The sequence below is a fragment of the Paralichthys olivaceus genome, chromosome 5 (genome assembly GCF_024713975.1).
Source record: "Paralichthys olivaceus isolate ysfri-2021 chromosome 5, ASM2471397v2, whole genome shotgun sequence".
Classification (NCBI taxonomy): domain Eukaryota; kingdom Metazoa; phylum Chordata; class Actinopteri; order Pleuronectiformes; family Paralichthyidae; genus Paralichthys; species Paralichthys olivaceus.
This window is the reverse complement of record NC_091097.1, coordinates 1,380,212-1,396,427: the sequence shown is the minus strand read 5'-3', so window position 1 is coordinate 1,396,427 and position 16,216 is coordinate 1,380,212. Positions and strand designations below refer to the sequence as shown.

The window sequence follows — 16,216 nt, the reverse complement described above, 5'->3', positions numbered from 1 at the left end:
GGTGCCACAGGGCAGGTGGAGGGGGGGGGGGGTGTGTTAGACAAACTGGGGGGGGGGGGGGGGGGGGGAGCGGCCACTTGTATAAAGATGGACGACGCGTCTCCAGAAATGAAGCCCAAATACCCCCGGTACAAACGCTGCCATCTTGCACAGTTGGAGTCCGAGCAGTAACGATAAAAGCAAACTCATTGGGAACGCGATCAGTGTGACGAATGGACGTGTGACACGACAACGAAGTGGGCGGCGTCATAACGCTCTCGTTGGAACGATGCACATTGAGGGGGAACCAGGAAACAGCTGCTGGTCTCTGAACCACAACAGGTGAGCTGAGGTCCTTTAAACCAAAGCAATGAGGTGAAAGACACTAAAAATAACCGGCTGAGCCGAGGACAGCTTCACATGTGAGAGACAAGTCATCACACATGGTCGCTGGACTAACCTTCATTTGAATTACTGCTTAATTGTTAAAAAAAAAAAAACATACAGCACACGTTTAATTAGCTTTAATAAGGTGAAGATTCTAATTAACGATGATTGTTTCTGAGAGTGAGTTTCCACTTCTCTCAACGTGTTCTCGTTTCGTGGCCCGTGTGTGTTTTCGGACACGCCGGTCGATTGGAAAACAGCCAATTGGTCCACATACCTTGTTGGAAATATTTATGCCATTTTTACCTCTGGACACTCCCACTTCTCGACACAATGGCCAATAGGGAGAAACGAGAGAGCAGCCTCAGATCCAGAAATAGAGAAGTGAACGCTTCACTCGTTTGCTTTTTCCATGAAAGGAGAGATTTCCAAGTTCACAGAAAAAGTTCCAGAGGCTCAGGAACAGAACGTGTTCAGCTTCTGATGTATTTCACCACAGTGATAAGAGACTCTTGATACTTCTGTCTTAGTTTCCTCTGCTGCGGCTCAGAGAACCAATAACTCATCTTAGGGTCTTTAAAACTCGTTGGTCAAACTACTGTTCCCAAGGTTTTAGTTGTGACTCTATAGAACCTGTGGACAGAAACATGGACACAGACATGAACCAGATTAAGACGATGTTTTAATAAGACGCTGTCATGTAAACTGTATTTTCTGATTTAACCTGAATACTCAGAATGAGCAGTAATCAGTTTCAGACGTGTGGAGTATATCCTGACCTGACTGAAAAAAGAAAACTGTTCACAAGCGTTGAAAAATACTTCAATTAGTGACACACAAAAGATTTTAGAGTCATCACTTGAGTTGATATAATTTGTTAACTTTGATTTGAACAGACTTAATGAAGTTGTGTTTTACCAATCGAAGCCATGTTCTAAGTCGTCATGAGTCTGAATCCGCACCAGAGGAAACGTCTGTGATCTGGTTGATGTGGATCAAAGTCACGAATCGAATAAAACGGAGGGATTCGATTTTTTTAAAACGTCTCTTTTATTTCATCATTTTTCAACACAAAATAAATAAATAACTTGACATCAGTTCTTCAGTTTCATGATGACACCACAGGCATAGTGACGGTCAGAATCTGAGGAAAACAAAACACGTGCTGTATCATACAAGTGTTGCAGCCCATCGTGTGTGTGTGTGTGTGTGGGTGTGTGTGTGTTTTCTCAGTAAATGTTTTTCGTACCTGGGTTTTCTTGTTGTACTGTGAGACACTGTTCTCCTGGTCGACGAGGAAGGGGTGGAAGATGTCCAGATGGAAGAGCGAGGGCCGGGCCGTCAACACCAGTCGATCTTCTCCCACGTCCAGAACCAGAGAGCGACACGATGGCTGCACAGGTGACAAACAGTGCAGATGTAGTTTCACAAAAAGACGCTCTCTGCTTCCTCCTGAAGGTCGAGCACTGCCGAGAGGTGTGCGTGTCCAGCTTCGGACCAGTGATTATTCAGCATTGAGCCTTGGTGACTATGAAACTTTACACCAAAATTATCTGAAATATATAAATCTATTGATCGAGTCAATTTTCAGAAAGTTCTGAATGTTTACAACCATTTGATATTTATTTGGATTTTTACTCCAATTTTTTTTTCCTCCACACCGTTGTTCCAGCTGTAAAACTGGAGGAAGATGTACATTTGTAAATTAGGTTTGTGTTGGCGTGTTTAGTGTGACACAGAATTAAAAATATATGCATGTATTTCTTATGATATAAGAAAGTTTGATAAATGTGTTAAAACAATCAAAATCCTTAAATATCTCCCAAACTGTGGAGCTCTGAAATGTAAACATCCAGAAATACTGCTGCACACAATAGGTATTGTTGGTTTGTGTGTGTATACGTGTGTGTGTGTGTGTGTTGTGTTCTGCATATCTCACCACCCCCGGTAGCTTTATTTCAGCAATGAGATACTCGGGTTCACCAGCAGGGGGCTCCACAAGCAAAGTGAACTCTGGTCTGAAGAAAGAAGTAAGAAATGGACGATGAGGAGGCGGCGGGGGTGGGGGGTGGGGACAGAGACAAGAACAAACATGAACAACGGATGAGCAAAAGAAGAAAGCAGGAAAGGGAATGAACAGATGCTTAATGGGAGGAAAGAAGAAAAAAGTGTGAGCCGATGAACTATGACTTGACATAAAAAATCACGCAGCAGCACAGACGTACCTTTTGGCCGCGGAAGTGGAGCTTCCTCTGTAAGAACGGAGAGATTTTAAAGAAAACAACTGACAAACTGTTCAGTCAAACACATTCCAGACCGAACGAAAACACTGATGAGAAGAATACTGATATCCTTAAAGGTTCAGTCCGTAGAGTTCAGTGATATCCTGTGTTGAAAATGTTGCAGCTGAACGCCCCTCTCCTCCCCCTCACCTCCCCCTCTCCTCCCAAACATGAAAAAGAACCTGTGGTACCTTCAGTTGTCATGAAAACTCAAAAGGGTCTTTTCTGGGGTAAGAGAAAACTACAATTCATAAAGTTTAGAAGAAATGAACTAGTGAAAACATCATGAGGATTATTCTACATTAAATTTCTGCCAATAGTTCCCTTTCACCTACATCTTACACACCGCACCCTAAGTCTCAGACACACCCCAGAGCCGCAACAACAGAAGACGATCCTACGCAACAAAGCTCCCAACAGTCAGATTCATGCAGGGAGACAAAAAGGGGAATTTGTCTCAGCACAAAGTTTCTTTCAAAACATGGTTTGCGTTCACACGTACTGAGGCGGCAGCTCCTGAATCACCGGTTTGCTGGTTTTGCGGATGTTCTGCTCACCGACAGATCCCAAAAACTTCCTGTTCTTCAACACCTTCCATTCTGCAGAGAGACGAGAAGCAGAGTCAACAGCTGCCTTTCATTAGACGAGACAGGTTACATAACATTGATCCAGCAGCGTTGTTGTGGAGGGGGGGGGGGGGGGGGACACAGTGTCACAGTGGTGATGGAGAGGAGAACTTTGTCCAAAGTAAGGACAACATTGGACTTTCCGCCACACCCCTCTCCATCATGTCTTAATGAGCCTCCGCAGCTCGTTCAGTGACAGACTCATCCGCCCACGCTGCTCGACAGAACGCCACAGGAAGTCATTCCTGTCTGTGGCTGTCAAACTGTACAATGACAACCTGTAAAGTATAAAGATTAATACTGTGTACTGTGTATACTTTAACTTACTTTACTCATGCACAAATGTAAATCTTTACATGCCCGGTCTTTATTTCTACATATGTATATCTTTTTATTTCTTTTAGCCTTACTTGCTTTTTACATTGATATGTTTATACCTGCTTTTGCTCTTTCACCTCTTTCTCAGCGGCTCTGTAACATTTGAATTTCCCTACGAGGATTAATAAAGTACTTCTGATTCTGATCTGTGGCTGTGTCTCGATTCATCAAACTTACCTCTGCTCAGCTCGAGGTTGTATTTGTTCTCCAGACCCTCCAAAGACACCAGAATAACAAACTGCTGGAACAAAGGATCCTTCTACAAGACAAACACACACACAGCTACGTTCTATTTTTCATTCTGTTACTTCCACAGAGGATTTGTTGTGTTTTTCTTCTGTTTGATTCCAGACACAGTTACACAGAAACCACTGGACCGGTTTTAAAACTTGGTGGAGGGGTGGGAAAGAAAGAACACATCAAATTTAGGATTTTTTTTAAAGGTATTTTTTTTTTGAGTTTCTCAAGAAATAATGCAGAACTCTCTATTGCAAAAGTGTGAATATGATCTAGATTCTGATTTAATATCCATGTTCTGGATTTTGTGTAGCTCTGATAATGAGGATTCAGTTGAGTACAAGCAGTTTTGACACATCTCTAATAGTACATGTATCAAAACAGAGTAATGGTACCAGGATGTGTTTCCACCTTGTCGGAGGTAAGTGCTTTCCTCTTTTCCAAAATACCAACATACACTTTTTCATATGATTAAAATAGATCACAAAAGGGTCACACACACACACCTGACACACACACACACACACCTGACACACACACACACACCTGACACATCTGGAAAAACTCCTGGTTGATGACCACGTCGTAAGCTGTGCAACCCTGAGAGTCTGACAGAGAGAGAGAGAGAGAGAGAGAGAGAGAGAGAGAGAGAGAGAGAGAGAGAGAGATAGAGACAGAGACAGATCTTATTTTCTCCATTTTGCTTTGTCATTCATTTTTCAGTTGTGAGGGTGAAATCAAAGCCAGAGTCGTGAATTAAAGTAGCGACAAGATAGATTCTGAAGTCCTCTACAAATGCAGATGCTTGCTGTTGACATCAATTGAAGACGTTAGAAGCGATAAAGACAGAGACCGTAACATCACGTGTGATTTTAAGTATTAAAACGCATTTAAACCCTCATGTCATCTACCCTTAAGATTTATTTCATGCACCAGTTTGCAATTATGTGAGTTGTAGGCTCGGGTGATGTGTTACTGTACTACTATATACTTAATAAAAGCTTCAATCAATCATTCAAAAGAAAAGAAAGTTGTCAAATCATGAAGAAGCCTGTGTGTTCGTGTCAATACACAGTTGGAATAACAGAGATTACTCATTGCAAGAGAATCTTTACATGACTCATCAAACAAAACCGTTTTCAGTTTATACAGGGAGTCAGTTTGAGTAACTGAGCTCAGCGAGATGAAAAACAGCTTTCACGTTTTCTAGTTGATGGCTACTCTTTCACTGACGTCAAATGATTAATCCATTCAAGCTAAAGTTACTTAACGACCGATCATCATTATCATTCCACTTTGCAGTGAAACATTAAACCCTGATGAAGCACAGCCGTCTCTTTTCTGCACCACGCTCTAAAAGCACTAAAGCAACAACTAAAAGGGTCTGAACCAACACTGATGTTTCCTGCCAATTAAATAATATTACTTTTGGCTTCAGTTACATACTGTTATCTACTTCTGTGTGCGGCTCGCCGAGGCTCATGGGAACTCTGTAGCCACTGGGATCTTCTGATTGCAGCAGCTCCACGAGCTCCTCTCTAGAGAGTTCAGGGGGAGGCGGGACTGAGTTTGACTGACAGATGTTAACAAAGACCTTCTGCTTGTCTGGCTCTGTGACAGTCTTCACGCACATGCCTGGAGAAGAGAGAGAGAGAGAGAGAGAGAAGTCAATTGTCCTCTTTCCTGCATGAGCGTGTGTGTGTTCTGATAAAACTTGTGGAGACACTCACCAGGTTGAGGTCTAATTACTGTGGAATCTGGATTTTCAGTTTGCATTTGACCCATCGTCTAAAAAAACGACCAGCAGTTAAATTCAGACACATCAAGAGGTTTCACACATGTTCAGTTACTCCAAAAGACAAACTAGATAACGACAGAAACAAAAGGTGACGATAAGAGGTTAAGACAAACCAACACAAACAAGAGAAAAAAACAGGTTTTACTACAATAAGCTTTTGATTTTTGCACGCTGCCATTTTATTCATTTCACAATTTTCGTCGCGTCTGCACTGGAACGCAGCTGAGAAAAAAAATAAAATAAAGTTTTTTAAGGGGACTCTTGACAAGTTGATGAACCACTGTCTAAAAATATTTGGAGAGCAGACTAAAAAACAGCAAGAGCTGTGTATGCGCCTTCCTTTGCAGGGACAGTTTTTAAAGGAAGATACAACAGCATTAGCTTTTAGTTCATTACCTCACCAAAGCTTAAAATAACACCAAGCTTTGGTGAGGTAACATCTTTAGAACTTTCATTCATTAAACCAAACTATTTAACTCAGGGTGCATCAGGGTAGAGATCAACATACAGAAAATAAACAAAACATCACAAGATACCGAATAAAACACAAATAAGAAACAGTACAATTTGCTAAATGGCAAGAGTACGGGCAAAAGGATACGCCCCAGGAATAATTACTGTACATTAAATGAAATGTAAAGTAAACGAATCAATAAAACTAATCAATCCAGTAAATTGATGGACTCATTTTCTTTGTTGCTATAAGTGAGATGAGCAGATTGACATCACCATTGTTGTCTTTACGGTAAATATGGGGCTAAAGGCAGTTAGCTTAGCAGCAACGCCATTTATTGACAAATGATACCTTATCAATTTAATCAAAAAATAACTAGTTTACATTTCAGGTGCGGTTCTGTATCTTGACATAGTTCAACAAATGAGAGAATTTCTTTAAAAAAGCCAAACTTTCCCTTTAGAGCCAGGCTGAGAAACTTCTCAGAGAATAAATAACAGATTCCACTTTTTACAAACTAGAACTTGAATTCGAAAGCTACGAATGTGTCACTGCTGAAGTCTGTCCACTGACGGTGTAGACCTGGATCTTCTGGTGGTTAAGGTCTCGGAGAACGACGGGTGTCTCTGTGGAGGAAGTTGTGTTGTCGGGCGTTAAACTGACGCTCACCTGTAACAGCAGCTGCTGATACAGCTCCTCCTGCTGCTGCAGCTCCTCCTGCTGCTGCAGCTGCAGCTCGGAGTTGAGCAGAGACGAGTCGGTCGCCATGGCTACGGACAAAACACAGCCAGTGATCCAACATTAAAAATAAGACGTTTAACAATCGATGATTTGTTTGTGAGGGGGGGGGTCGCTGATCAGCTATCTGCTGCAGTGACCTCACACGTCACATGATTAACGTATAACATGATACACAAAGAAAAGGAGCAGATGGATGTCTTCTCACAGAAATACACAAAGTTGATTTGTTTAAGTTGCTGTTTTTTTTTTTTTTTTTTTTAAATAAGCAACTTTTACTTTTTCCAATGTTTTTATTCCAACACTTTTTTTTTAATGGGAACAATTTTCACTCAATTTGTTGGACGCCATCTTAAGAGTCCAGGGACCCATTATTAAGAGACACACACTTTGACTTCAGAGTGTTGATTTACATTGATTTACTATTGACTTCATCTAAACTTGAATATATATGAATGAACTAAAACTAAATGAAAACGTAACAAGTACTAACTTTTTGTAATACCTGGAAAACACACACACACACAGACACACACACACATGTTAGCTTCAGTGCCAACGAGCATTTTAGCTTCGCTCTTTGTTTCCTGTGTGAAATGATTAAACAGCATGTTGTGTTCACTGTGTGTGTGTGTGTATGTGTGTGTCTGTGTGTGTGTGTGTGTGTGTTGTTTCTCTCACTTGTCGAAAACACACGTAAATAAAGTTGTTTACCTTTTTTCCCCTCGCGCCGCTCGCTGCTCTTAAACCTTCACTTCCGTATCCGACGCAGCCACGACGACATTTCCGGTGCGTAATCCTTCAAGAATAAAAGCGCAGAGCTGAACTGGAATCTTAGGAATTTTTGAAAAGTTGTGAAAATTGCGTCGATTGTTCGATAAACATCTGAAACAGGCGACACGTAATGTATGGAAAATAACAACACGCACATATAAACCACACGCGTGAGCAGCGATAAATTCATTTTCAGATTAATCTCATGAAAATCATTGATTATAAAATCTTTCACTGTAAATACACCAGGTTGGATGAACACAGTTTTCTAGCTTCACTCTGCACCATAGTTTATAAAAAATAATAATAATTCTGAAGTGGTGGAACAGTTTATTCCTCAGCACTGAGGTCAGGAACAGAAACGTCCCAGATACAGTCCAGACATTTGCACTGTCTCTTTTTCTTTCACTCAATCTAGAATCAGTCAGTAGAGCTCCTACGACCGCCAAGGAAAGCACATTTAAATTCACTAGTTGCGGCCGCACAGGGTAAAATATCCCAAATCCACAAACTCTCCCCTCATTAACTTGCTACACACAGGTTCATGTCATTTGTAGTCAGCCACACCAAACAATTAACATCAGTTTGTTTATTTGGAATCTGTTTCTTTGCTTTTAACCTTACATCTAGATGAAGAACATTCTAAGTGCACTCTGACACTGTTGGGTTACACAGGGAATCGTCTTGTTGTGTTAATCATTTGCTTCTTTGTCTTTGAGTTACCGTGGTTGTTGGGGGAGGTTCCTTCCTGCTTGCAAGAGGTCTGGCTGAGGGCAGAGGTCTCTGAAATCCTGGAGCCAGCTCATCAGGCCCAACCATTTGCTGCTTTGTCAGGGGGGGGGTTTCATTATTTGACTTTGTATTAAATTGCAGTTGGTCTTGTTTACCCCTTGTTTGTTTTGTGGTTTTGCTGAATCTCTGTATATGTGGCCTAATGTCTCATTGTGATTTGTTTTGTTCAGTCAACACGGTCTCCAGTTGTAATGTTAAGTATCGTTACCTTTTGTTGCCTTCTTCTTTCGGCCTTGTTGTTAAAGTTTTGGTTTTAAAATGTTCTGTATTTCTTTGGGTAAATAAAAACCCAGGTTTTCCATGTACCACTCCTGTCCTCCTCATCTGTCCTCCTCATCTGTCCTCCTCATCGTCTCGCTGCTTGGTCCCTCACAGCACTACAACCAGATTTTTGTGTGGAAGGTTTCTTCCTCCTTCTTCTTGTTAAAAGGTTTTTTTTGTGGGCAGGTTTCTCTCACTCGAACCGAGGGTCTAAGGACAGATGGTTTCCCTCGATGTACCGATTGTAAAGCCCTCTGAGGCAAAATGTGTTTCGGGAGTTTGGGCTATAAACGTTCAATCTCACAATTAAGAAGAACGAGAAAATAAATTCCTGGATCTGACGTCAGATACAAAAATGTGGTGATACGTCCTGTGATGGAAAGATTCCTCTGCAGAACTCGCCTGTCTCTGTTTACATAACATCAACAACATCACGGGCCTTTACCACCAGAGCTCTCCTGACATCTTTGTCATTATCTTCACACGTGGCACCGATATTTGTATCGTCTTTGCGTTTTAGAAACGTCATCAACACACAATCAGTGAGTCCGCTGCAGAACTTCCTGCTGTTTTCTCACGTGGGCTCACTGGGGAACTATCCAGATGTTTCAGGGGCTCTCATTCACACATTTGTGTTCTCACATAGTCAAGAGATTATTTAGAGATACGTGCAGATCTGTGTGATGCAGCTGGATTGAGTTTGAAGTTATGTGATTTCACAGAGGCATAAAGTGGTGTGGTTATGTTTTGTTATGCCCTCGAGTAGATGATGGAATCCACCCACACTCTCTGTTTTCATTGCTTTCATCCGTGAAAGAATGCGGGAATTAAACCGACCTTCTTTGTTATTTGACCTCGACACTCACACGATGAGATCTGTTGAAAATTGCCACACATCAAGTGCTTTCAATAGAAGTTGTTTTAACCATAGAATTTAGAATTGAAAACTTATTAACATACAGTATACAGTTTATTTTAAAGTTGTCATGTATGCACAGCATATATTTACTTACATACTATGCAGAATCTTCTAAATATACCCAGATCCTTTCATTTTAAAAAGTTACTTTTTACCATAGTTTATAAAGTCGTGTCATCGTTTCCATGTTGCTCATAATCTGTAGATTTTATTATGAGTGTATAATTTAAATAGCTGCTAACAAAACGATGTGTTAGGTCTGTTGTAGTATTGGACCGACGGAGAATCATAGCTGCAGCTGCTCTCGGCATCTGTCCGCCCCACAACACGGTTTACTGATTTCAAAACAAGACTTTCGCCAACATAAAGAACCACGTCAGACTGTGAACTTAAGACTTTTTTATTGTCCCGGATGTCCACCATCTGCACTAGAAGCTTCAAAATATTAACCAGTGCCCCCAGAGGCTAATTCGAAATTCAGAGGAGAGATAATGGGATCAGAGATAGTTCACAGAGATAGTCTGAATTATTTTACATTTGACTAGATTAGACTGAGTAAACACAACTGCCCAAATAAAGTCGGAATAACTTAAACTGAAGGAACAAATCTATTATCACTTCCCAAGTTTAATATTTGACTGTTTCTGATTTTAATAACCACTAAACAGGCAAAGTCAAAGAAGAGTATACTTATTTTTTAAGTAATGTCGTATATATGCACAATTTAAAACTACCGTGTGTATGGCGGAGAAAACAAAGTGACACTGACATGAAACATTAAGCTACAGCAAGTTTTTTAATGCACAATACATTAAATTCCATATATGTATACAATGCATGGATTTTTTTCACAGTTTTACAAAACACACAAGCATCACGGTAGTTAAATAATTCAAACAGACCAGGAATAGTTTGAGTGTTTCCTGGTTACATAGACAAGAGACCTCTAGACGGCTAACTAGCGGCTAACACCTGACAGAATGGGTTCCCAGAAGACAGACGGATGTGGTCCAGGGTTCAATCAAGTCTTAGCTCAGACACTGAAGGTGGTGAGGACCAGCCACAACTCGGAAAGTCTAATGCCGTGTCATACATTTACACTTGACCTAGCTTAGCATAGCTTGTTAAAAACCAGTGCATGCATTCAAAAAACTACAACCAGTGGTTCAGTCTACATGCAAATCTTTCCTTATAAACCTGGACAGCACAGGACGTGCAGGACAGACACAACGACCACCGTCCCGACAGTGAGAGCGCTGACTCCCGTGCTGTCCGGTGCAGATTGATAAACTCTCTCCACACTGTGACTTACAGAGGAATCGGTAAGTCTGGCTAGACAGTGGATACTAGTGCCAGCAGTAGTTGAATATCACATCATATTATATTAAATGCGCTGCTTTTGCCATGGTTGGCGCTAACAAACAGCTGTAAACATCTGTCTGCCAGCGTTACTGCAGCTGACACTGACACGTGGTGAGTTTGGTTGTGTTAAAATGTTTTCATGGTGTTTATAATACAGGTCGTCACTTCTTTTCGCAGTAGCATGTGTTGCTGTGCAGTTTTAGTAAACCGACACGCCGCAGCCTTTTCACCCTCGATCACCCTTGACATTTGAGGCTCAGAGTTTCCCCTCCATGAAAGGCAGTTGTAAAAACCACAGTCACTCAGTCCTCCATCCTGCGTGGAGCTGATCCGTCCTGTGTCACATCCCGCAGCTCTTTTACAACGACAAGATACAAAGTTGTGTGCTCACTGTGACCTGTTTCCAGACGTGTGTCCATTCCCGGATGTATCAGCTGGGGTTGAGCTGAGGAGGGGACAGTCAGGCTTTAGGACAAAGACAGAGACATAAGAGACAGACGTGTGAATACTCTATACTTATGAGCACTTGAGTTAGTGTTTTGTCGCTCGGAACCCTGGAAGTTTTCCTGCCAGGCCCGACGGTGAACCCTTATAGGATTGGGCAACGAACAAAAATTTTCCAATCGGCAAACTCAGAGAGGGAAAAGAGAGCGAGTGAGGTTGGACTGAATGAATATATATAATTTAATATAACATATATAACAAGCGCCAGTTTGTAGGTTCGTTCATGAGTTGAATTAATTCTCGGGTGCAGACGATGACATCAGCAAAATAAAATGACAATCATCACAAATAGACGATACATTTGTCCAACCCTAAACACAAACCATGTGTTTTTGACAAGATTTCAATATACCTGCATTTTTATCGGTGTCATCAGATGAGTATCTTGAGTCCTGGTTGTTTCATCCAACACAGAGGAGTCTTCCTGAGGAAACCAGTGGCTTTGATGCTGCAATGTGTAGATGTTAATTTGCACCACAAACCATTGTTTGAAATGTAATGACTCTATAATCACAGACCAAAATATCCCTTAGTCTGAACCCAGCACCTTATTTGTTTACCTGATGAGGTGCGTCCTGTATTCTGTCCTGTGTCCTCGACCGCAGGAAGAGGAAAAGGACCACCACCAGCAGCAGCAGCAGCACGATGTTTAAGATTCCGGAAATTATTAACCATCTCCAGGTCCCGGCCTCTAGATAGGGAGAGATCAGACACAATTCACATTAATGTCAGGAGGTACTCTGAACTATCAGGAAGTACAAAGTCAAACAAAGGAATTGGTTCAGCGACAATAAACAATGTGAGACCCGAGCTCTGAGCCGAAGAAGAGCGTCGACCATTCAGCTAAAAGTTCCAGAGTCATATAAAGGAGCCCGATGGCCGGACAAGTACAAATATATTAAAAAATGAAAAAGCTTACCCTCTGCGTCTGCAGTTCTCTTTTCTTTGAAAAAAAAAGAGAGAGAGAGAGAGAGAGAAATCTGTGTCAGTAGAAGAAATTACCATCAAGCAGAATAAAGTCCCGACAAGTGACGAGGAAACTGTAAATAGTGATTAGGGATTCGATTTTGCAGCAGCTACACACAGGGCTCATGCAGCGACCTCATGAAATCAGACAGTCCCAGCTTCATGCACATAATGTACAGGCCTGTGTGTGTGTGTGTGTGTGTGTGTGTTTTCATGTAACTGTGTCACAGGACGTGACGGACACGCGATCCGTCCTATGTGGAGATCGTGTCCACAGTGATATGAATGAAATGCAGCTTACCCTTTCCTCCTGTGACTGCGGTGGTTCCTGGTGTCGGCGGTGGCCGCGCCGCTGTTGTGTTAAGTGTTGTGGGCAACACTGTGATTGGTGCTGTTGTTGGAATTCGATCTAAAATTGCAGGAATGTCCATCAGTGATAAAATCTTTGCAGGCTTTAGAAGTAAAATGCGAACGGGAGAAATGAAAAGCAAGATCTGATTCGTGTGTGAGGTGAGCTGGTGATTCTGTCTGCCTCCAGTGGAATTAGCAGGATTAACAACATGCAGACACAGGATAAGAGTCAAACACAAACTGCTGCATCTTTAAAAGTTAATGATTAAAGTTAATCGGCCTTAACTTTTATATGGCATCAATTTCCCATGCGGGTGAAGCATTAACCTTCTCAAACAAACAGAAATGTGTCACTCACCAGAAGATATTTGCTGACAGAGGCCGCACACGTTTTCTAAACAGATGAGAATGACATCAGGTGAGTGGAGGTGACGAACCACGCTGCCGGGTTTCAGTTACTGAGCGTTGCAATGGAAATGGAACGGTTTGAATTCGCTCAGTGAGTTCAGTTAAAATGGCCTGAATCAGCGTAACGTTTGTAAAACCAAGGAAATGTTTGTGCGCTGGTCCGAACTCTGAGGAACGACAGATCAGTGTCCACCTCCTCCTCCATCAGCGGGACGTGTGATCACCGATCGATGTGACTGAGGACGGCTGTTCGTTCCAAACTATTGTCTCCTGAGACATTTGTCAGACTCTCGAGTCGACTGTGGCTTTAAGAACTATACTAACTCTGTGTTTTCGATATACTCTGTGTAATTTTGCTTCTCGACCAGTAACTCGGTTGAGCGTTGATCCGATCGTGCTGTGTTATTGTATAATTCCTCAGCAGGAGATCAAAATTCCAAACATCTCAGTTTCTCAGGTTGAAACGCAAACGAAGACGTCCTATTGTGGATGTGGAAAAACTCGACCTCACAAGTTAGGTGGTGCACCGACCTCCTACACACACTTCTACATGGTGAGGACAAACAGGACAAACAGGACACTCACCGTATTTACAGCCTGTAATGAAAGAAAGAAAGAAAAGCTCATTAGGAATCTGATCATTTAATAACAACTGCAGGTTTGAAGAATGTAACAAAGGGAGGAGTCACAATGAGACTTGAACTATAATTATATACTTGGAATATTCAATTAGCGACTCGTGTAAAAATGTGGCCATAACAAGGTGGATGGTGAGATTCGAGCAGGACGACTCGTACCTTCGGGGACGATATTCTCGTTCAGTGAAATGGCCGCCAGACACATGAGGTGATAGAAGGAGATATTCTGAGAGGTGCTGCCTCGGCATGTCCAGCTGTTTTCATCTGCAGCTCCCTGAGGTGGAGACAAGTCAGATACACGCAGACAATCATCAGCTCGATCTCAATCAGCGTGACGGAACCATGTGATGAATGAAACACTGCAGAAAGTGTGTGTGACTCACATTGAAGCAGCTCTTCTGTATTGCACACAGAGAGTCCCACTTGGTCTTTTCACACGCGTCCTTCATCGTGCATTTAATTAAGTCCTGCATGGAGAGAAAGGACTCACTTACAACTCAGCCCGGTCCTTATTACAACAATATGCATTCACACTGACACTAAATGAAATTGCAATATCAGTGGCTCACTTTACGGTTCGTGGTGTTCGCCAGCTGGAAAGTGAAAGTGAGATTCTTTCCGGTCTTGATGGTGGATAAGAGAAGGAGACAGACATTATTGTTTGGGAGAGAGCAGAGGAATGTATGCTGGTGGAACCAATGATGGTGAAATCAGAAGCTAAATCAAAAACAACCCACGACTGCGCACAAAGAAATTCACCAACCCATTCGGTCATGTCGAAGTAGTTGGCGCAGTTTTGCCTCGACAGGCTTGTGAATGACACCTGGCAGAGAGAAGTGTGACGGCAGCTTTAAAATTCTGTTTTGAAAAGGAAGAGCTGCACAGAACTGCAGACATGTACGTCACATGACGGTCTCATTCAGGTTAACCATTTAAATTCCACTTTTAAAACTTAATTCAACATTTTTAATCTTTAAAAAGGACATGATGAGATTTCTTTGGAGGGTTTATGTCACCGATATAAACAACAATACGGAGTTTCTAGCATTTTTTTTTTTGATTTATCAACACTTTGAATTTCAGTTTTCAAGCAAAATTCAATTCCAATATTATAAAACACAGTAGTAATAATTATTCTCCATATACTACTTGTATTATTTCTCTTGGAGGCATATGTGACATTTAACAAAATACCAAATATTCATTCTTTTTTTTTTCATATATTTTAACCCTTTAAGTTTTTCAGTATAATTGTGTTTTTTTTAACCACATGACAGTTATGAGCTTACAATAAGAAACAGGAGGGCCACGCTTCTCCATGAGGTCATTCTGCCAGGAGACAGAACAGAGGACAGTCGAGTTATTAAAGACGCAGCAACACACACACAGATCCAACAACCTGCAATTCAATTAGAGAAAATTCATTATATTAACAACTAAACATGATCTTATATTCATAACTGCTCCCACCCCCTGAAAACTCGTCTGGGTTCGAACTGCCAACAAGTGTCTACCTGCTGCCTCCGACCACAAATACTGTGTATTTACACTGTATATTTGTGTATTTACACAGTATTTGTACTCCACAGAGCATCGAACCATATACTCCACATGCAGTAGCAACCACATGTCGCTTCCATGCAGAGAACCGTTCCCTTGTGCAACACACACCTGGACACAGCTGGATGGAAACCACGGAATGTACTCCTCAAACCGAATGTACTCCAGTATGTATACTCCACAGCATGTATACTCCACGGCATGTATACTCCACGTGCAGTATTTATACTCCTCAGTCCACAGCCAGTGTTCGCCACAGCAGCTCTGTCCTCGTTGGTCGATCAGAGGGTGTGAGTGTGAGACGAGACGACACCAGCTCTGTTAGGTCGAGCTGCACTATCCAGAAATTCACTTTCACTTTCTGGTCTCCCTCCTCTCCCTCCTCCCCCTCCTCCTCCTCCTCCTCCCCCTCCTCTAACGATGTGTGACATCATGGAACGAGAGTTCGTCTGTTTATCTACAGATGGAATCTATAACATGTGGAACCTGACTGAGCTGCAGATCCGACCTCAAACCTCCACAATCAGCGACAACCTGTGGCCACTTCCTGTGCACCCATCCCATCCTGCAACTGATCCACAATCACTGCAGTTCCACAGATTGATGATCCTGAAGTTGTTGTACTGTTACCATTAAGTGACCCCTTCATTCTCTGGAGCAGTATATAAATACACACACACACACCCTCAGGCCGCAGCAGATCCTCTGGAAACATGTGGACATTAAACATTCAAATCTGCGTTAGATGAGCTCTCGTCTGAGATGGTGCGAAGGGAAATAAAAGCATCATTTTACCGTGTTA

General features: G+C 42.0%; 2 protein-coding genes across 9 annotated transcripts; both read right to left on the bottom strand.

Annotated features, from left to right (window-relative positions):
- Positions 1 to 1,397: 1,397 nt before the first annotated feature.
- Positions 1,398 to 8,474, bottom strand: pih1d1 (PIH1 domain containing 1). Of its 3 annotated transcripts, XM_020106129.2 has the most exons (12): positions 8,377 to 8,474; positions 7,595 to 7,678; positions 6,811 to 6,913; positions 5,620 to 5,677; positions 5,336 to 5,524; positions 4,436 to 4,497; positions 3,830 to 3,911; positions 3,151 to 3,247; positions 2,592 to 2,618; positions 2,306 to 2,384; positions 1,616 to 1,759; positions 1,398 to 1,510 (listed from the first exon to the last, which is right to left on the bottom strand). In XM_020106129.2, the coding sequence occupies exons 1-12, from the start codon at positions 8,457 to 8,459 to the stop codon at positions 1,475 to 1,477; spliced, it is 1,044 nt and encodes a 347-aa protein (XP_019961688.1). In that variant the 5' UTR covers positions 8,460 to 8,474; the 3' UTR covers positions 1,398 to 1,474. The 3 variants fall into 3 exon arrangements, with proteins under 3 accessions (XP_019961688.1, XP_019961689.1, XP_019961691.1); XM_020106130.2 differs by lacking the exon at positions 2,592 to 2,618; XM_020106132.2 differs by lacking the exon at positions 8,377 to 8,474 and having other exon boundaries at positions 6,811 to 6,911; positions 7,594 to 7,696.
- Positions 8,475 to 10,402: 1,928 nt separating this feature from the next.
- LOC109641613 (uncharacterized) lies at positions 10,403 to 15,815 on the bottom strand. Of its 6 annotated transcripts, none has more exons than XM_020106125.2 (13): positions 15,526 to 15,815; positions 15,144 to 15,183; positions 14,618 to 14,677; positions 14,424 to 14,477; positions 14,238 to 14,321; positions 14,014 to 14,128; positions 13,802 to 13,813; positions 13,167 to 13,202; positions 12,759 to 12,866; positions 12,411 to 12,434; positions 12,052 to 12,182; positions 11,844 to 11,939; positions 10,403 to 11,452 (listed from the first exon to the last, which is right to left on the bottom strand). In XM_020106125.2, exons 1-13 carry the CDS (start codon positions 15,615 to 15,617, stop codon positions 11,375 to 11,377), a joined length of 930 nt encoding a protein of 309 aa, XP_019961684.2. In that variant the 5' UTR covers positions 15,618 to 15,815; the 3' UTR covers positions 10,403 to 11,374. The 6 variants fall into 6 exon arrangements, with proteins under 6 accessions (XP_019961684.2, XP_019961686.2, XP_069381081.1 ...); XM_020106127.2 differs by having other exon boundaries at positions 10,403 to 11,432; XM_069524980.1 differs by having other exon boundaries at positions 15,144 to 15,253; positions 15,526 to 15,752.
- Positions 15,816 to 16,216: the final 401 nt, after the last annotated feature.